This window comes from Rhea americana, unplaced genomic scaffold, assembly GCF_003343005.1.
Source record: "Rhea americana isolate MKP2758 unplaced genomic scaffold, rheAme1 scaffold_14, whole genome shotgun sequence".
Classification (NCBI taxonomy): Eukaryota; Metazoa; Chordata; class Aves; order Rheiformes; family Rheidae; genus Rhea; species Rhea americana.
Genome location: NW_028185483.1, coordinates 9271159 through 9292180, shown reverse-complemented (window position 1 = coordinate 9292180; position 21022 = coordinate 9271159). Strand labels below are relative to the sequence as shown.

Sequence of the window (21022 nt, the reverse complement as noted above, 5' to 3'; positions counted from 1 at the left end):
TAGTAAGGTGAAAGAAATAAAAGAAATTACCAGTTGAACAGCTTGTTGCTTCCTTATAATAGCTGAAAACAGACACAGGACTGCAAGTAGGACCTAAGACTACAGTCTCTCATATTGAGAAAAGTCTAAGCGTGATTCAGACTCCAGAATTCTTTCTTATCTCTCCAGGAGCCCAACCAATAGTTATTGTTCCAATGTTCACCTAACTGAAGAAGTCTGGATCCACATTTCTTAGTCTGACTCCATCTTTTTGGTTGCATTCCAAATACCATGGCAAAGAATAGACTTCAAATATAGCAATTAGGTGGACTTACAGCTATTAAAAGGCTAATCATGCAGTGGGCTTTGACAGCACTGCTTTAAGAAAAATGACATAGTTTTTCCTGATAATTTTGTGATAAGACTCTGCTCACGAACTTGTGAATATGACTGATGTGTTGCAACATACTTCTAGGTCAAATTAACCCAATCTGCAGAAACCAGTTAATCAGGCTGTCAGGTAGGAAAGGAAATTGTTCTGGAAGAAATTTGATACTAGACATTCTCAGCTGTGAACTGAATTGATACAGAAATGAAATGTATATTAAGAAAAAAGTATACAGGAGTCACCTTCCTTATTTCTGCAGACTGTGACCATGATGTTGTTATGAGACTCAACCAGTCTGTGCAGTTTAACCGATTGCTATAAATTAAAGAACACAGAAAAAGGTTACATTTTACTATATGATGCAATTCATCCACTAACAATTACTCCTCTGTTATTTGTGGTTATGAGAGCCCTCATATGAACTGGGGTCTGGCCCTGCCAGGAACTGTGCAATCATATAGAGAAAGAAACTCCCCGCCCTTAATTATGGAGAAGGTGCAACGAAAGGGTTACAAAGCAAAGCACTGGAATGGGGAGGGAGGATGTGGTAAAAAGAACGACAAGGATTATTATGACTAGTAAAGCCAGGCCATTGTATCTGCTACTACATAATGTCACGAGACTAGAATTCTGAGTAACTCTCATAGCACAGTACATGTGTCTGTTGTAACATCCCAGGCTTTCCCAGATATTAAAAATAAATCCTCCTTGTGGTGAAAGCTGAGGTGTCTCACCTGCCTAAGATCATAGACAGTCAAAGCAATGGAGAGGAGAGACATGATTATGATGGCAATGGCATACTCCATGTAATCTTCAGCAAACCACAGGCACACGCTAAACAGCTGGAACACGTAAAATGGATTTAAGACCTGTTTGGAAAGTAAACAATACTCAAAGGTTGGTTGCATTTAAGTGGCTCCATCCTGCTAGAGGTTGGCTGGAATAAAAGCTCATGAGTTGTCACGTGCTTTTGCCCGGAGTAGCCCATCTCCATTTGACAGAAATGTCAAATAACCGGTCCAATAAGGATATTATTTTGAATGTGAATGGCTCAGCTCAAGCCTTGTTTTGCTTTGTTTTGCCCTGTTCTTCATAAGAAATGAAACAGAGCTGAGAGATCAGGTTGTGAAGCGTGGGTGTGGCTTGCATACCATAGGCACATCTCCGCAAATGCTCTGCTTAGGCCAGACATAGCCAGCTCTAGTCTGAAAAACATATTGGTGCTTTACATGGTGCTATGCACAGAGTCATGAGCTCAGTGGATCTCTTTTCACCTGAAGGCATATGCCAGCCCGTGCTCTTCATTTCATCTCTGCTTTTTAAGAGACAGCTTTTGCCCCTAAGGTTTCATTTCCAGTGTGACTTGTAAAAATTCACTGACCCTTGCAAGGCCAATAGAATGAGCTCTCAGGACTYAGACATGAACAAACACTAAGCAGCAGTACAGCCGTGGGAATGRAGGAGAGGGAATGACACGTATGAAATTAATTTACGGTGGTTTCACGGAACACCTTTAAACAAGCTATGAAGGGAGAATGTGCTTGATGGGTGAGAACAGGGAAGCTAAACTGGACATAGAATTTATCATATTCTGTATGCATATTCTGCCTCCCCAAGCAGCCTCAAGAATAAAAGCAACAGAAATGCTGAATACCTCTTTGATGAGTAGTTTCCAAATAGGGATCACAGGAACGTCAATAGTGTTTGGCCCACATATCAGTCTCCTGCATGGGATAAAGACGTATCACTTACAGATCCAATAGTGACAATGTAGCTCAAGAAGCTCTACCTTTCAATTGTTCTGAGAGCTTGTATTGATCTCAATATAAAGGCTTCAAAGATCATGCCCCAAGAAAATGATAAAAGATTAAAAGTCTCCTTTGGTGCTCATGTCAGAAATGACTGTACTGGCGAAATCTCTTCAGAATAATGCAGCTTTTTTGACAAACATTTCTGTCACGCAAAAACTCCTTTAAACTGTCATAAAAAAGCAATCCCACAACAAAATCTAAATGTTCTAAAACCAAATAATTCTACATACAATTAAGCATGATCTGAATGTAAGCTTCAATATGAGCTAAGGTCAAGAGCTGGATTTTCAATATTCAATAAAGTGAAGACTATTTATTTAACAATTTCAAGAATCCCTTTCACATTATGATTATAACACCATACACAATCTGTAGATTGTCTAATGATATAATAGTTCGTGAAAATATATTTAGTGACCAGAACTATTTTATTTAGAAGGGCAATTTTACTACATGGATCCCCATTGAAGAAGCACACACACAACTTATCTGCACAGTCTCATAGAGACTGTTAACCTCTGTTGACATGCTCTTTCTCTTATCCCAAGTATGAACTACTCAGAATAAAAGGACACAGTTATTTTCTGAATGAGAACATACAACAGTGATGAATACTCAGAGACATTTCAAAAGCTTTGACAAAGAATGCACTACATTCTCTAACAATTTGCATTCAATTTTTTATGCACAGTCAATTCTTCTAAATTTTTGCACATACTAGGGGGCACAGGTAAACACACACACAAAAAGAAAAGTACTCCAACAGCCGTGAATTMAAATCTCTTAAAATCCATATGTTGAGCACTCAGGGAGCTTTAAAATGTATACCTGACATTCTGTTCATCGCAGGTGAGACCAGAACCAAATTTGGCATGTATAGCTGAACACGTGTGGTGATCTTCCAGGGCTCTAAAATATAAACGGAGGGTTTTCCTTAAGAAGTTTTCCCCAAAGAGTCTTGAATTCCTCAGGACTTGTGTAACCAGTGCACTGAACTCACCCAATTTTCTGGAACTGTTTTACAGAGATATTCCAAACATACCGGCTCTTTTGTACTTGGATACTTTTCACCTAAAAAAGCAAAACAGGAGCAACAACATTGGCAAAACAGCAAACAAAAATACTCTCAGGCCTGCTCATAGGTCTCATAGAATATTCTAGAAAGCAAGGCATCCTCACTGTGATGGAGCACAAGTGGGTGGGGAAGYAGGCAGGGCTGCATTTACTAACTCTTTAGTTATGGAATAGTGTACGGTCCCCACCCCAGTGTAGGTTCCAGTAAGTGTTGCAGATTTTTAGGTCAAGCAAGTGCAAAAGCAGCATTTTTCTCCYCTCGTTTTGTGAAGCATGGAGAGTAGTCCTCACTCTCACTTTGCAAAACAAAGCGGGGAGATCCCTGCTGCAGTGATGAGTACACAAGCAATTCCTAAAGCCAGGCCTCAGTCTACAACTCCCACATCTTCTGTTGCAATCTTGAGGAAAAGAGGGGGCTCTGGGCAGCTTGCAGGCCTGGTGCTGAGTCCTTCAGCTGAATGGACATGCCAACAGACAAAAATGGCTATTCCAGGATACTTCCTGAGTCACTACTAATGCTAAGCCCTTGCAGAGCAATATTCATGAGGAATAAATGCTGCTGTTTATGACTTGCAAAATGAGTCTGTCCTGCCCATGCAACAATAACCTAGACTGTTAAAAAAAACACTGCTTCATATCAGCTGAAGGAAGGTAACCACCTCTACAGGACTCTACCCATCTAGTGCAATAAGCACTACTATAAGCCCATGAAATCCATATGCAACTCATGTATTGACTCAAAATAGAAGTATAACCATAGTCATTAACCTAACAAGAGGTCTGTGGTTAAAACTCATGCAAGAAGAGCTGCAATATTTGCGATGCTAAAAACTGAAGTAGGAAATGAAGGACTCAAACTTACTGCAGGAACAGCTCCTTAGATAGCTGTCAAGCATTACACAATACACTGTGGACTCAGGTGGCTTAAAAGGCAGAGAGATTTTATAATTGATATATAAGTAGGAGCTTTTGGATTGCTAGTGAAGAATTATATTGTTTACTCTTGGCTTCTTTGAAATCTGTTTTTTTCTACCTAGATGTTTTGACTGACATGAGTTGTTCAAAGGCTCTATTATCTGAGGGCTCTATTGGGCTTTTTTATATGTTACTAATTCAATCCTCTGAAGAATGTTACAAATCAATCTTCACTTTCATACTGCGCCAGTTGATTAAACTAGCTGGCACTAAACTTTCTTGTGTACCTTATTATATGTCCACACAAAACAGCAACAGCAGCAACAGCTTTTCTCAGCTAAAGTTGGGTTTAAAATGAAAACTTCTCCTAAAAAATGCTGTAGGTACAAAAATAAGTACTAATAAGTCAGAAATGTACTTCCTGATGGGGAATAAAACTCTTTTATGGGCTCACAGTGTAGTGATCTAGTGTCTATAAACGAGAGGCAGAAATTAGGAAATCTACCATTGCATTCCTACTGCACATACATGGATTTTACGGAGCTAAAGTGGTGCTTATTGCACTAGACAGGCAGAGTCCCCTAGAGCTGATAGCTTAATGCTTTAACATGTGATACTAAGCAAGACACATAGCTGCTCAGTCTGCCACTTTCTCTAAAATAGGAATAATTGTATCTACTCAGCTCATCAGGATCCTTGTGAACTTCTCGGATCAACTAATCACCTGCATTCTCCCCAGTGCCACGCTGGGCTCTCCAAATTATGGAACTGGCGAAGACCAGAATATATATTTTGTGGGACAATTCAGTAGTACAGGCCTTGACTTCAGCAAATGTACTTTAAAGCACAAATTGGTGCATACAAAGACAAGAAGCAAAATGTGCTTCAGAGTCCCCTGATGAAATGTTCCTGAAGATGCTGATGCTGATGCTGGCTAGGCACTTGTCTGCTCTATTTTCCCTCAACTAGCAGCATCCCAGACCAAATAAGCTTGAATCTACACTCATCTGTATTTTCATGTTGCTGTTGAAGCTATGATGTACATAGCTTTCCTTCTACCTTCCCTTCAAACATACAAGCACCCTTATGTTCCTTGAGTCTCATGTCAGAAATGAGTTTTTGTTTCAGAACTCAGATTTTTCATTCCAAAACCCAGTGTCTTATTAGAGCTCTCCTGTTTATAATGTAGGTCTTTTCTCAGGAGGAAAAGTGATGATTTTTTTCCCCTTGGACTGAGAGAGGGGATTTTAAAGAGGAGGTGAGTACAGTTTCCTGAAATCTCTAGCTTGTTTTGGCTCACTGTATTCATCAGGCTGCAGGTCTTGTTTCATGGTTCACATTCACCCCAGAAATTGTGGCTGAGACTTGCATGTCCTAGACACTGCTGGGATAAATCTGCTTACTTGTAAACTTGGCTTCATTATGGCTTCATTGAAGATTGAGCCTTCCTCAACAATGGCTGGAAAATCTGATCTACTTTTTATAAGTGCAGAAACAGAGATCCATGTCACATTCTTACGAGAATAAATCCGGAATTCATCCTAAACAAATATAAAAAAGAAGTGTTATAATTTCCCACACAATCAGACCAAACTCACTATCACCCCACAGTAAATGATTACTGTAGGCCTTTCTAGGGTACTCCTTTAGCTTTGTTAAGGTGCTCACCAACATGGGCTTCTTTACACCTGTGACTGACAAACTGTTCGCAGAGGTCAGAACATCCTGGTGAAATCAGTAGAGTGGGAGTAGAGGTACAGTACTGTCAAAATTTGAGTAATGCAAAGGAAATCCCAGAGCACACATCTGGTGCTCAGCTGATAAGGATGGAATGTGAACACCCAGGTCATGCTGTAGAACAGGCAAACAGTACAGGATAATCTGAGATGCAGTGACCATACTGTAATGGGAGGGTCAAAAGCACATAGTTTTGTACCACAGAATGGATGTGGTTTAGTGCCAATGCCTTTTCAGTCATTCCTTAACAGTTCATCGGAGCGTGTGTTAGCACCATGCCTTGTTTACAGTAACCCTAGACAAGCCTTTGCCTCTAAACTGAGTTCCTGACCTTTCTTTTTTATAAAATATGTTCAAAATTGGAATTGCCCAACACAGTTAGTTTCAGTAATGCAGTCTTAGTAAATAGAGAAACTACTGTAACAAATATCATTATGTTAAGTCTCAGCCCAAAACACTGAACCACATGCGCTGAAGCCAGCTAAGGGATGACTTGCACAATACATCATATTCAGTGTGTGAGAAGCTTGTGAACGTCACCTTGGCATGTGGAAAAAGCTGGTTACCTCAAARCAGCTTAACAATATGTCTGTAGGACAACTGTTGGTATTTTATGCCTATTATCAACCAGAAGAAGGCTCTACCCAGGTTGGCATTTGTGCTAAATCAACATGAAGACTGAGATTRTAAGTCTAGAAATCTTTTGTATTCGATCATCAACAGAACTCCAGGGATGATCTTGTTATAAARGGAATGAATTACCTTCAAATTAAGGTTCTTCTCTATGAAGATGAACATACAGACCTATCATCTGCATTAGAACTGCCTATCTTTGCTTTGGGAAATATCTCACAGGAGACAAAAAAACTAGGTGTGCAGGTGGAGAAGAACAGATTTCTTCTTGACTTCCACGTACCTTTCTCTAAAACCTTTGTAACCACATTGTCTAAAAGGGATTGTTTTAATCTGGGTTATATAGAGAGTAGTGTGGACATTCAGGCATTCTGTTCTTGAAAGTGTGGCAGTTTTTAACACTGAGATACAAACCATTCTCTCAGTGCCCAGCACTCCACTAAAACTGGAAGGATATCCAAAGGATATCCTGTCCACGGAACAACTTGTGAGAAGGTACCACAGAGGTATGAACAGAAGAGGTGCCCTGTGGTGACTGCTGATGCTAGACAAAAAAATCTTACTATACATCAGGAATGAGTGACAAACCAATGTGTTTGTAATAGGAAGCTATCATAGCTTTCTAGAATAAAAGCCTTCCCACTGTTGAAGTTCAGAAAGCACAGTTATTATATTTCACCTGGAAATGACAACAGAAATATAAGACTCTGTACCAAATACAAGTCCCTTTGATTAACTTAAGGGTTCAAAAATGGCTTTAAAATTGTTTACATGTCTTAATTATTTGTGCACTCTTCCTCTTAAACTCATATTTAGAGTATAATAACATTTATTTTCTGATATTTATCTCTAATTTAAACTCCAGAATTAGTAGACATTGAGATGCAGATTGAGATGGAGAGCAGTGAATAACACAGGTGCTCATCATTTGAATTCAAGTGACTCAAACTTCAGTAACAAAAGTGTGTTAACAGGCTCTTATATTACCATTGCAGAGATGATGATAAATTATGAATAAAGTTACATGAAGCAGAGGAAAAATCCAAGGATCAAGCTAATAGGATTACTCGTAACCTCATCAGTAGAAGTTATCATATTCGAGAACTGACATAATCAGAAAAAATGTAGAGAAAAAACAAAACTGTCATTTTCATGCAAAGAACCTAARAAGGAAATATGAAATCATCAAATGCCCACAGCATAGTTTCAGAGAGCTTCCTGATAACAAGAATGTAAGATATAATTCAATTCTTCTTTAATTACATAAAGGTTCATTTAAAAAGTCATTTATTTGAAAAGTATTTGGCATGGCTAATCCATTTAAAATGACACACTAGAATAGGTAATTAAAAATGCAAAATGAACTGAAGATTAAAAAGGAGATTAAACCTAATGCGATACTTTTTAAAAGATCTCTCCTCAGGCCTATTAGTATGAGGATTGCTTCAGTTCAAAACATTTAGCAGACAGACTCAYGATTTTCAAAACAATGCTTCTAATTGTGTGCTCACTTGAAGAACACAGCTCAAATACAGCGATAGCAAATGATCCGTTTTGCAGTTTCTCATGCCATTGTTTTAGAATCTTTGAAGCAGAACAAAACAAACTTCTGGAAATCAGCACCTCCAGTTCCCRGAGCACTCAGGCTCTGCTGGGATTCTGAGTCAGGTTTCAGTTTATTTCTTCTGGKTTTTTTTTAGTAGATTGCATGAAATGAAATCAGGGTTTGTGTATGTTGCCGAGCTTCAGTGCAATTCTCAGTGGACAGAAATCTCTCTTAGAAACTATTAGCAAAAATAACAGTCCTGAAAGCATTATCTGCAGGATTACAGGCCTATTTGACACAGGGAAGGACTGATGGAAAGTGAAGAATACAACCAAGAAAACAAGCTGTCTTATGCTAGCCCTGTTCCTTGCACTGATCCCTCACCCTGGACTACTGGCCACTTTTGAGAATAGGATGCTGAACTAGACAAACTTTTCGTTTGGCCCAGTGTAACTTTTTTCGTGCTCTAGCAGTATGCTATRAAATACTGAGCTAATCTTTTCCTAGGAGCCCTAGAACACATCAGCCAGCAGCACTGTGGAGATAGTGATGAATCTGCACATGCCTGAGAAAAAGGTCACAGACTTGGAGTTTGGAGGAGTTGAATAAAGCAGCTTCACGTTCACTAAATCCCATGGCTAAACTTTGGCAGAGAGAGGCAGGCTCTCCAGGACAACCAGRTAAGGAAAAAAAGGACCTTCTGGACAACACCAAGCAGAGAGAGAGTTTAAAATCTGGAGCACAGATCTGCAATGTGCAGAAGAGAGGAGGAGGGAAGAGTGGAGAGCAAGCACCACAGCTACGAAACCGCAGATATTATAGGTTCTTTCATACCAATTTCTTTCAGCCTGTTGCCAGAAGAGCTGCTGTCCTCCATTCCAATCATCTACTTATACATAATTTTTATTTCTAGAATACTTGAGGGTTCTTTAGATGAATGTTGTCAAATGCAAGATATTATTGCAAGACATCAGCAATGTGAGAGATTTCAGTTAATTGGATTCCCTCAYACTGCAATTAAGTAAGCGCTAAAGACTAGTTCAGAGATTACAGTAGGCACCTACTGTTGTTCTAAGCAGCACAACATCTGCTTCTTCCAAGCTGCAGGGGATGCAGTTTGCCCACACGTCCCATTCTGGCTTCCAGTAAAATAGCAGTAGCAGAGCCCCACAGGACAAGATGTATCCAGCAATGCACAAGGCCTTCCGGCAGCCCTGGCTTTTGTAGCCAAATATCTCCTGTAGAACAAAGACAAGACAAAAATCATCACAATTTTTCTTAAAGAAACACCTGGAATATTATACTTTCTAATGATTGTCTCTCATAAGGTACTGTTTGGTGCGGTACTGTGAGAAAACAAGTCTCAGAAGTTACATTGGGCTTTTTACAGCTCCCAATGATGACTGGAAAAAAAAAGTTTTGCATGTTCTACAAAAGTTTTCAGCCAGCTGCACAAAATCAGAACTGCTGCAGTTTGATCAAACTTCTAAAATAGTTTAATGTATTGTGAAAACCTGCATTAAACAGTAGGACTGTGTTGGAATGACATCAAAGTATACAGGCCCTAAACTTGAGGCCTTGAGTTAGGAACCCAGATTTCCCTGGTTGGCTTTTTCAGGTACCTGGGTGAGATAGCTGATGAACTTGAGAACATCCACTCTCAGGGGCAGAGAATGGTGCAGACCCACTGAAGCAGCTGTGACAGTGCCTGCTTTAGAATCAGAAGCAATATTGCTGTTCTGCCATAGCAACGAGTCTGTGCTAATGCACCTATACTACTTCAGACACTCAGCTATGTCTGCATGCTGCTGAATGATGCTGTGTGCCTGCAGGAGCTGGAGATGTTTTGAATGGCTTGGCACAGACATAGCCTTTGTAGGTTAGTTACAACCTTTCATGATGGCTCCTGTAAGGGGCTTCCAGACCTTGCCAATGTACTATTGTCCTAACATCCCAAAATAATAATAATAATTGTTAGTAATAACAAATAATGAACACTTGCAGAATGCTTTACATGTTGAGAGGGAAGGAAGCTACTCACTGAAGCCATATGAGTAGGTATTATTATTTCATTTTTAAAGGTGGGGAAATTGTTACACTGAGGCAAGGCGACTTGCCCAAAACTTCAAAGGGATGACTGTAAGCGTTACAGTTCGAGAGCTGCCTGGCCTTGGTACCACTGCCAAACTCCCCGTCAGTAGCACCATCAGGAGCTGGCATATAGTGAATTTATAGAGCAGATCCAGCTCTGACCTTAAGTGGGAGATTGCATGGTTGCAATTACATCAGGTGACTAGGATAATATGCTAACATAAGGGTTAAGATTCCTCAATCTCTTTCTTCCTAGTGTACCTGCAGCTATTGTGCAACCTGCTTCTGAAGATCAGATATCTGCAGTCACAGATATTGTGAAATTCATCCATAAGGGGAGAAGAAACGGCAATGCAATTGGAAGGCTGAGCAATGCAAAACTCCTGGTTCTATGCTGGTATCTCTGCTTGGTATGTGACRTGTAGGCCCTACCCAGTGGTTCTACTCACTGTCATGGCCTATCTACTCATTCTTCAAAAAGGCAGACTCTATCATCCTAAGTGGTGCCCATATGRTTTCTAAGGGGAAGAAATTGGTAACTGTAGCAAGAGGTACTACAAAATACAAGTGGAAGAGGTCTGCATTGCGTGGGACCTGTTCATACCACCTTGAGATGCACATGATCAGCATTTTCAAGGTTCCTATAGTCTTTAATCAGCCCATGAGAAAAAGATATAAGGCAACTCTGCAGCAGACAGATTCAAGCTCATGGATGAGAGCAGGTTGGCAAAGTAGTTAATAGGTAGTTGGGGTATCAGTAACATGCTATTAGTATTCATATRCTCCTACAGATAGGGAAAGGGAACTCCACTCACCTCTATCTAGTTGTATTCGTAACAAAAAGGTTACAAAACTGGTGTCAGCAGCAGCATACACATTAGGATATACAATGATGCTAACATTGTTTACAGCAATGGCTTACGAGCAAGATCTAGGTGTCTGGATCCACACATTACATTTTGTCAGCATGGCAAAGAAACTCCCAAGGAGACAGAGATGCCTCAGGGAAGAACTGTTAAAAGAACGTGCCTTTGGACTTCCTCCAGTAAATGGCTGAACCTGGAATAACTGGAATAATCTTCTCAAATAGGGATGGGCATGAATATCAGGGTGGGGAAGCAAGAGATCGCTGCTGTGTGCACCTTGCTGCCATGAGTGAATCATTCCTTTGATTTCCAGCTTTTGTGCCTAACACCCAATGTCTGATAAGTCAATAAGGCTGCAGTTAATATAATTAACAAGGGAGAGGGTGGGCATCAGCATGTTACTGGCACATCATTTGCAATCRTCTTCAGTTGGCAGCGTTCTTCCCTGCTGTAAGTGCACTGAGATGCTGAATGATTCCCCAAGTTTGACATGACAACATAACCAAGAGGTCCACCCACCAAAGAGATTTGTTTGGGGAGATAATGGTGTCTTCTTTCATAATGACAACTTGGGATTAGTCATGTGGCACAACACATCAATTCAATTTTTGGTATTTTTGAAATGAAGCTTCCTGCCTTATGCAAATCAACATCTGACAGGGCTACAATAAAAATACGCAGCAAAACAAAGCAGCATCCCAGTTCATCACCAAGCAGCTGCAGAACACAYAAACAAATCAACAAGCACACAGCAAGCACAGAGCCAGAATAGACTCTGTCTAGGAAACCATACACCTATGTACCAAAATATGTATGTGAGCTCTGTCTACACCTGAATATGTTTCCAGGCTTTTGCTTTCCAGAATAAGTTCCCTCAAAAAAAAAAAAAAAAAAAAAAAAAAAAAAAAAAAAAAAAAAAAAAAAAAAAAAAGTCTGATGCCTTAGATCTCAAGTCATTTCACAAAACCAAACATACCAAAAATACGTCAGTATTCCTTATCTTGCAAATTAGGAAAGAGGACAAGAAGGCAAGCAGTAGAGCTGGGAAAAAAAGGCAGTGTTCTCAAGTCACCCACTGCACTGTCTGCAGTATCTTGCTGCTGCTCACACAGCACATATTCCGTGTTACAGACATGAACACTAGTGTCAGTTTAGGTTGGGTTGTTTTTGTCTTGATGAACACGACATTCCTGAATGAAGGTGTCCAGGGGTTCTAAAAAGAGGGAGGAGTTGGGAAAGCGAAAAAACATCAGATGTTAACTGCTGTTTTCTATGTGGCTCTGCAGCTGTATTCTAAAGCCATAGCAAAGAGAGGTTTTCCCAYGGTTTGGAAACGTCTGGAGCATCCTGTGCCACATCCATCCAGAAGTAAACTTGAGCTCAGAACGTGAGCTCTGAACCTAATCTGTCCCCAAGTTCACTGGGCAGGAGCCTGTCAAAGCTTAGCTTTAGAATAACACACACTGTTAGGTTGGAGTGTTTTCCTTGACTCTATGTCTTCAGCAGGAAGGATTATAGCAAAGAATGACAGATTCATAAAAAAAAATTATTAGGTAAATAATTGCTTGATGAAACTAAAACAGTATTTGTGCAAACACTTCTCACTTGCCAAATACATCAACAAGGGAAATTCTTAAGAATTATCTTCTCAGAAAAGGGGTAAATATTAGACCCACAACAGAGCTAACCACACTGTGCCTGAGGAAGGAGGAGAGTAGGCACACACATGATGCAGGTTTCTCAGCAGCTTCATCTAGTCATGTGAACATCTTACAGTAACTAGTGTTTGGAAATCCTTCAAGCTCATTCAGGATTCCTTACACTGAAAAGTTCTACAAGCAAATGTATGTCCACTATGGCCAGTAATACTTCCCGGGCTGGCAAAAATCCTAGTGATGATGTCACCAGAAAGAACATGTCTGTTGGGTTGATCTGTTGTTCAGGAGAAAAGAATACCTTTTGCTGGATTGTATTTAATTGCAAAAGGAGGCTCTGATGACCTTGATGAATGCAGATCTGCACTTTGACAGCTTATCTACCATGTGGGCAGGTTTTCAGGGTCTATTAGGGCACCACAGACAGAGAGATGGTGGAAAGCCAAGATTAGCTACCTGTAAGACCCCAGGGGCTTCACGGAATCTCAGAGGAGGTAGCATTGCCTACAAAATAGGCTAGTATTCTGAACTCTTCTCATCTTTGCAGCATAAATTTTAACACATCCTTGTATATTGTAAAACTTTGTTTCCTCACCTGTTAACATGACATTTCCCTTGAGATTCCTAACACTTAGAAGGGTGATTTGAGGACTATGCAATTAATAATACAGTATACTTTGAATTCTTGAGTTCTTTGAGGAACTTTCAGGTCATGTACATAGCAGAAGTTAAATGCAAAAGTTACAAACAAGTTTGTTTGCAAAAGTTGCAAATAAGTTTAGACACAGTTTTCCTTGCTGAAAAAATGCCCTATAGCTACCAGAGAGCAAGGAGCCGAAACAGTGGCTGGAAAACATTACATTTCTGGTAATCCAATCACCAGGTACCCTATTATGTACAACCTGTTGCTATAACAACAGATAATAGGATTAGACTAGAAAGAGTGGTTAAGATTCACAAAGAATTTAATAACTGAATCTCATTCTTAGCAGTTGGAATCTGTTTCATTATAGGTTTGTTTCCATTCCCTCTGAAGCCAGTAGCAACATTCACAGTTGTTCCAGCAGAAATAAGATTGTGCATTTCATTTTCTATCTTAAGATTTGAATTTTCCAAACTCAAAGTATAAAATTCCTGAACCAGATTTCCCTCACAATTTTGGCAGCCCAAAGGAAGCAGAGTTGCCAATATGCAGCAGTAGATTGGGCCTTACCAACTGGCTGACTGTGGCTGTCCCATCCCTTCCAACATAAGCAACTGGGGAACACAAGGTTAAGATATGCTTCTGGCAAATCCTTCCTGGGGGTGCAGCCCATTACAGCCCATTACAATCTTTTGTGCTTTAAGCCTTCCTCAAAGGGAATGATGAGCCCCCAGCTGTACAAAGAGGTGTCACTTGGCAGATAGCACAAAGGTGTGTTTTTCTTCCCTCCTCCTGTTGCATCAAAAACTACTTACTCTGAATAAACACCTTCAAGCAGCGCTTCCTGAAGGAAAAGAAAAAAATATGCTGATTCTTAAAATAAATCCCTTTCCAATACCATTATCTGTTAGCCCTCTCCCTAGCAAGCTGCTGTGTACAGAGTGCCCTCTCACATTACTGAAATCTCTTCAATATTACAAATGGTTATGTAAAGAGAGGGATGTTACCTCATGCTCTGAACATAAGTTACTCAGTCCCTATTGGGTACCAGGAGAGTGAATCTCTATTTCTGAGGCATCCACTTCTGCAGCTCTCATTCAAGCAAGCATGCTTTATCCACATGAGCAATCCCAAAGATGTTCAGAAGGACACATAAGGTAGATTTCCTAAGACAGAATGATTGCTCTTAAATACAGGTCTATCTAGTATCTCAGCTTTAGTAAGAAATGGACAACACTGGAGAAGACAGAATAATTTTTACTCATTAGAGTTTTCCAACTATCTCCAGTAAAATTGACAGGTAGCTCCACTAAAGAAAGTGCTTACTCAGAATTCAAATGAACAGCTTGCGCACTTTCAAAATTCATGAACTATTTCTCTCTGTAAGAAGCGGCACCTGTGCAATGTCATCTGTTATAACAATCATATCAAGTGATATGATCTTTCTGAAGAGTCAAGAATTACATGCTGATAAATTGGTGCAGGTGGATTCAAATGAGTGTCAAAAATAACGTAGAAAAATATTTTTCGTAGGCAAGTTTTAAAAAGCTATTGCAGGGTCACTGAGACATTATGTGCCAGTGTTACTCACTGTAACTGCCAATAATTTAAAATATGTGATTATAGCAAATAAATGATATCCACACTTTTTAACCCTTCTCTCATCTACTTAAACATAGCCTTACCTATCTCTTTYTTCACACCTTCTCTCACCCACCTAATCCTTTCTTTCTCATACAAACATGCACACTGTTCTCTCTTTTACACATTGCTTTCTTCCTCATTCTTGTACAGTGCCTCAGACGACCACATAGATCTCTTCCTCTCTCTCACGCTCGTAACTTTTTCTTCTCTCTCTCTCTTACACATACTTCACACAAACAGGCACATAAATACCTGTCAATTCTAATACAATAAATTACCATGGTTTTAAATCTCATCTACCACTCTACTTCTTTTTCAATCATTTGTGTGTGATTTTCAGACATTTGAGAATCCCAGGTGAATGAGCACTGCTCATGTTCATTGCAGGCATGGAGAGCCTTGCAGCTGCTAAACACACTGCATTCACTGTGCAGATAGATGCAACGTGGTGCACACATCTACTGTGCATGGAAAACCTCAGATTCATGGTGCAGATCCACCAGCACTGGATTCATGCACTCTGTGTGACACAGGTAAGAAATAAGAACATTACTGGAAAGGTAACAAGGGGACAGCTGGTTCCATGTGAGCCCATCTTGCATGTTCCATTCATGTACACCTTGAACTGGACGCACTGGGTACGACAGTGTGGCTCTACCCTGCATTAGCCAGGATCATGGAAGCCTAGTTAGCTCAGGCTCAATTCTGGCATTGCTGGTGACAGTGCTGGTAGTGAAGAAGAGAATGACAGAGTGTTTATGGTCCTAGAAGGACAGGAACAGGATGGACCAGAGACACAAAACCAGCAGCATTTTGGGGCAAAGGAGCAGTGGCACATCAGTATTAGTGTTAAAGCCAAGAGTAGGGTGCTGGGGGCAGGTCTACTAAGTCAGCTGCAGAGCCAGTTGGGCTCTGTATTGCACTGAGCTAATTATTCCACACCCTCAGAGCCAGTGCGTTGTGCTTCCTGCAGTGCTCACTTCATGCTGTGGGATGATTCTGTACTTCATTCTCCAGCGTATCCCAGATTACCCAAATCTGCATTATGCAAAATGTGACATCTCTTCCCTGGATGGCTGAGAGCTGACTGAAAATATACGTTTTTGTCTAAGGATAGCAAATGTTCACGTTTTTCCATGACATGCTGTCTTTTTCACTAAAATTGAATTATCAATAAGTATATTCGGAGGATTTATCTAGAATTTCTGGAAGTAAACAGTTGTATCAGCTTGGATGAGACTGTGCATTTCAGTAGCTTTGCTAGGGCTGCTGTATATCCAGCAATCCTACACATAATTCATAGCAAAGATACAGATATTGCAGGTGTACAGCAAGGGAATTTTGAGGAGCACTATATTTACCGGACATGCATGACAATTTTTGTTGTACAGCTAAAATATGTGCCTGACATCTCCAGGATCTGTTAGATGAATATACTGTGTATGTGAGGAATAGCTGATCTATACACACACAGTCATGTCGAAGTAGCTCAGAAGCACTGAATTTACTACAGTCATGCACTAGGCTTCCTATTTGAGAGCTGCAGCATGCAGTATATCAGATGCTTCTTGGAAATATGGAGCTATTTCCAAATGCCACACAATGTATATAATTGTATTCTTCCCTAGGAAACTCTGGAAAGAAATATGGTAGCTCTGTACTTAGAAATTTAGCTTTTTACAGGCACTCAGGCTGGAAAAGTGTTGCCAATACTGCAGACTGCATTTGCTAATAATCAGTGCAACCATAACAAATGTTTTTTATGTTCCAGAGAAAGCCAAGGTCCCCAGTCCTCATCCAATTGGAGCTGACCGTAGAGAGATTCAGCTGTTAAATGGTTAGGAACACTGCTGGAGCCCATCCCTCTAGCTCAGGCAGGACCAGCTCCACCTAGATTTATAATGCTACATCAATAATCTGTCATTTCCTTCCAAGACTCTCTTGAGCCATCCTCTGTTGCAGGGGATAAACAATTAAATCCAACTGACACATAAAACTTCATTTTCTTTGTGTTTAAAAAAAAATCCTTTCTAACTGTACATTATTGCTATAGGAACAACCCCACCATCAAAAAACTAAATCACAGACTGTACATTTTATTGCAGAACACGTGCCACCTGCTGCCTTGAATTCAGAAAGACCTAGGCAGAGATATAACAACTTACCATCTCGTTCTCCTCTCCCTGGTTAAGCTGTGCATGATGGCTATTGACCTCCATGAAATGACCCTCTGGAGACTTTCTAGAGCACCCTCTGGACACGTCTTCTGCGTTGTGTGCTTGAACTTCCACATTAAGGAAGTGCTTTAAGCACACACCTTCCTTATAACTGCTGAAGCCTGAAGAATAGAGCTCCTCCCTCTTTGTGGGGTTAGCAGGTAACATTCATCCCTCCTCCCTTTGCTCCATTGTTGGGGTTTTGTGACTGAGAAGATACCTCGGACATGTAAGACTCACTCAAAGACAGCGAGAAAAAGTTAGATCTTCTGAGCGTTCACTAGAACATGACTCCTAGTCATAACTCTCAGATTGTAGCAAGTGCTACTGGCAACTAACTTGCCAAAAGTGACTGGCAAAAGGAGAACGAGAAGGAAATCAGGTATCGCTATTGTTATACTCTCAGCAACCTGCTTGAACTAAGAGTGATCCCCTCATATTCCACACAGAGAAATGCAAGCTCTGGCATTGCAAACAGCAGTCCCAGTTTGTGCAGGTAGATCTATGCACTGTCTGTGTGACAGGATCCAACCATGTAGCATCTGTGACCAATATTTTTATTCATTATTAGCAATACCATCACACAGTCTTCTGACCTCAGTGTATAGTTTTGTGGAGTATACTGCTCTTGGGGAAACTGGAGCTCCCCATTGATGACAGTGAGCTGGAGAAAGGTCTCTCTGACCTCTAAATCACGGCCAAAAGGAAGCAGGTAGAAAAGCAGCACTGAGGGATTTATCTTCTCCTTTTTTTTTTTTTCTGTTTTTTTCCTTTTCTTTTTTCCTTTCTTTTCTTTTCTCTTCTTTTCTTTTCTTTCTTTCCTTTTTTGTTATTGGCTGGCTGCGTTTGTTTATTAGTCTTGGCGATTCATTTTCATATTTGTTACTAATTCCTTTCCTTGTTCTTGGCTACTTTTTAATAAGTTATGCACAATTGTAGGAATGAGGTCAGGAGAGGAAAAATTGTCTTYCAGAAATATGTTAAAGAATCTAAAATATTTCTAAGGCAAATGAAACACAGAGATCAAGTAGCTTCAAGCTAGCTCCTGTTCATCAACACTTTATTCCCATGAGGCATGGTATTGTACAAATCCTAAATAGCGCAAGCACCAGGAGACAATCCAATACCTATTTCCTGCAGTGAGCAGGACTGAAAGATTTAGAGATCTGAAATGGGAGAAATGTAGAGAAGACAGAAATGAGGTTAATCAACACAAGAAAAGTTACCCATTGCTGATAACGTGGACCAGTGACAGACCTGCAAACCAGGTAAGCGTTTGTGTGCAGCACAGAGACAATTACATCTAGAAGATGCAGAGGACAAGCAGTTTGAATTGGATCTAAGCTGTTTGGTCTTGCCACCTAGTACACTTCCCACAGGAACCCAGAGCAGAGGTGGGATGGGAAAAGATATAACTGTATAAACCTGTATTAACTGTGATTTGTTTCCACAAGATAGAGGGAGAACACTCTCTGGGCGCTCTCCGTACCCCAGCTTCAGTGCTAGCCCTTCTTTCTCCCCATGGCAACTCTGAGACTTGCTCTTGGTTATTCTGTTCTTCTGAGATCTAGCAATATGATTTCAAGTTATTACATGGAGTATTATATCCAATTTTCAATTAAAAAATAAAAACAAAGAATGCAATAACGTTCATTCATGATAGCTTTGATTATAAGGGAAGGCTGATAAGTGCTATCTAAAAGCTATAAAACACAGCAAAAAGCTATAAAGGTACATTTTCCAAAGCAGGCTGATGACTTTGGGAAATGACTCATCATTTTGGGAGGTGAGGTTAGAGAAGAGGACTGCCATATATGCTTTTTCTGCCTGGTCAGCATTTGCTGCTTCCACAAATGTCAGTTTTGCTCTTTGTATTGTTCGCAGCAGAGGAATAGGGTGCAGCAGGGGTCCTTGGGCTGGCCCTTAACGCAGAAAGGAGGTGAACTGCATGCAGAATAGTACTCCAAATCGGGGTCTCCAGAGAAGAATCAAGACTCATCTATCTGTTCACTGTTTATAGGCTTAGTTCAGCTTCTATTAAAAAATTCTGCTCCTACAGAACACCTTTATTAGGGAGATTTATATCTTCGTAACGGAAAACAAGGGAAAAACAGATTAAAGGCAAAAACACTTTAATCACTTCTATAGTTTGGCAACTTGACATATATTAATCAATATTCTAGTAAAATATGTTAGGTCAGAACCAATGAAGATGTTGGGTTTTGTTTGTTTTCTTAAGGAGGTTCACTTTCGATCTCATGCAGAAAATTCCTCTAAAGCATCCTAAATATGGAATCTTTAGTTAACTGATGCCCTCTATTGTTCAAAGTAGTTATTACGGATTAGTTCATAAATTAAACTATTTTTATGTATCACCTCCTATAGAGTATCATGATTCCCATTTTAAATTTGAAATTTGCCTAGAGAACAGATCTAAATCACAACAGTAACTGGTCAATTAAAATATAAAAGACACAATTCAAAACAAAGAAAACCTGTTAAAAGTCTAAATAAATAAATAAATCCTAAAGAAAGCAAGCAAGAGAAAAATATATGTCTTCTCTTATCCCYACTATTTTGATATTCATCCTAAAAACAAATGTATGTATACACTGTAAAAATGAAAAGATGACCTGTAAAACACCCCAAATCACTTTTTCTGCTTAGGTGGGGCATGGTGCTCTGTTCTGGGTGTTACASAGCAAGGAAGTTGTGAACCGGCTGGTGACAATCCACAGGACAGGACATACAAAAATAAGGAAGGATTGAGGAAATGTGATCTACAAGGAAGAAGCAGTCAGGGTTGTTAATCTAAAGAAGAGGAGGCGAGGAAGAGTTATAAGTTTTCAAACACATAAATGTCAGCTGTAAAGAAAAAGAAAGTAGTGTTTTCCACTTCCACTTTGCACAGGGCTGACTTGCTGTGAGAAAGATTCAAAATAGGTAGGAGGAAAAACTTTCTATTAATGTCTGCAAGCACAGGCATTGTCTGGCAAAACCTCCAGCGCCAAAGGTCTCTGCAAACAGGTTAGACACACGCCTTTGAGAAATGACATAACTAGAGCCGATCCTGCCCGAGGGCAGATGGACGGACCTGCCRCCCTGTCCTGGCTTCTCTTCCTGCTTCCACCTGCCCCTGCCCGCAAAAACCTGCCGGCAACCCAGCAGCGGTGCCCGGAGGCAGCGTTTGGTTTGCCCTGGTTCTCAGCCGCCGGGGCGATGCTGTGGCCCTCTTCGAGGCCTTCGCTAGAGCTGCATGGGCTGGGAACTCATTTGGGAGGTTTTAACTTATTGAAGCGAGGCGAAAGCCCAAAGGGAAGGCTCGGGCAGGGGTACGGCCGCAGGCCTCCGCCGCGTGCCACGGCCCAGGGGCGACGCTTCCCCCCGGGGCCCGGGGGCCCCTCCGCGGCCTCGCGCAGGCCCGAGCCCCGCAGCAGGCCTGGCCGCGGGCTCCCCGCGGCGCGGCGGGCTGCCCTGGGCTGCGGGCTGGCGGGCGGCGCGAGGCGCTGCGGCCTGGCCCTGCCCCGGTGGGAGCGTGACGGCGGCAGTGGCGGCGAAGCCGTCATGGAGGGACACGATGCCCTGCTGTGGAGGGCCACAGCCTCCCCATCGCCACCGCCATCCCCATCGCGATCCCCGCCCCGCCAGGGCAGCGGCGCTCCCTCGAACTCCGGCCCGGCCGCCGCGGCGCCCGGAACCTTTGCGCGCGGAGGCGCCATTTCCAGCCGGGCCCGGCGCCGCAGACCCCGGAAGCGGCGGCAGCCCTGGGTGCCAGCTGCGGCGGCGGCGCAGCCCCGGCGGGCAGGCGGCTCCTCCCGGCCGTC

General features: G+C 41.3%; 1 protein-coding gene across 1 annotated transcript in view; it reads right to left on the bottom strand.

The window, feature by feature from the left end:
- Window positions 1-17201, bottom strand: part of ATP13A4 (ATPase 13A4) — a 41482-nt gene extending 24281 nt beyond the window's left edge. Inside the window, exons 1-8 of the mRNA XM_085298530.1 lie at window positions 17148-17201; window positions 9148-9321; window positions 5571-5708; window positions 3179-3249; window positions 3007-3087; window positions 2022-2091; window positions 1102-1236; window positions 610-682 (exon numbers count right to left, since the gene is read on the bottom strand). Of these exons, the coding sequence (XP_085154656.1) occupies window positions 610-682; window positions 1102-1236; window positions 2022-2091; window positions 3007-3087; window positions 3179-3249; window positions 5571-5708; window positions 9148-9321; window positions 17148-17201 (796 nt within the window). The remainder of the gene's footprint in view (window positions 1-609; window positions 683-1101; window positions 1237-2021; window positions 2092-3006; window positions 3088-3178; window positions 3250-5570; window positions 5709-9147; window positions 9322-17147) is intronic.
- Between the last annotated feature and the right edge of the window lie 3821 nt (window positions 17202-21022).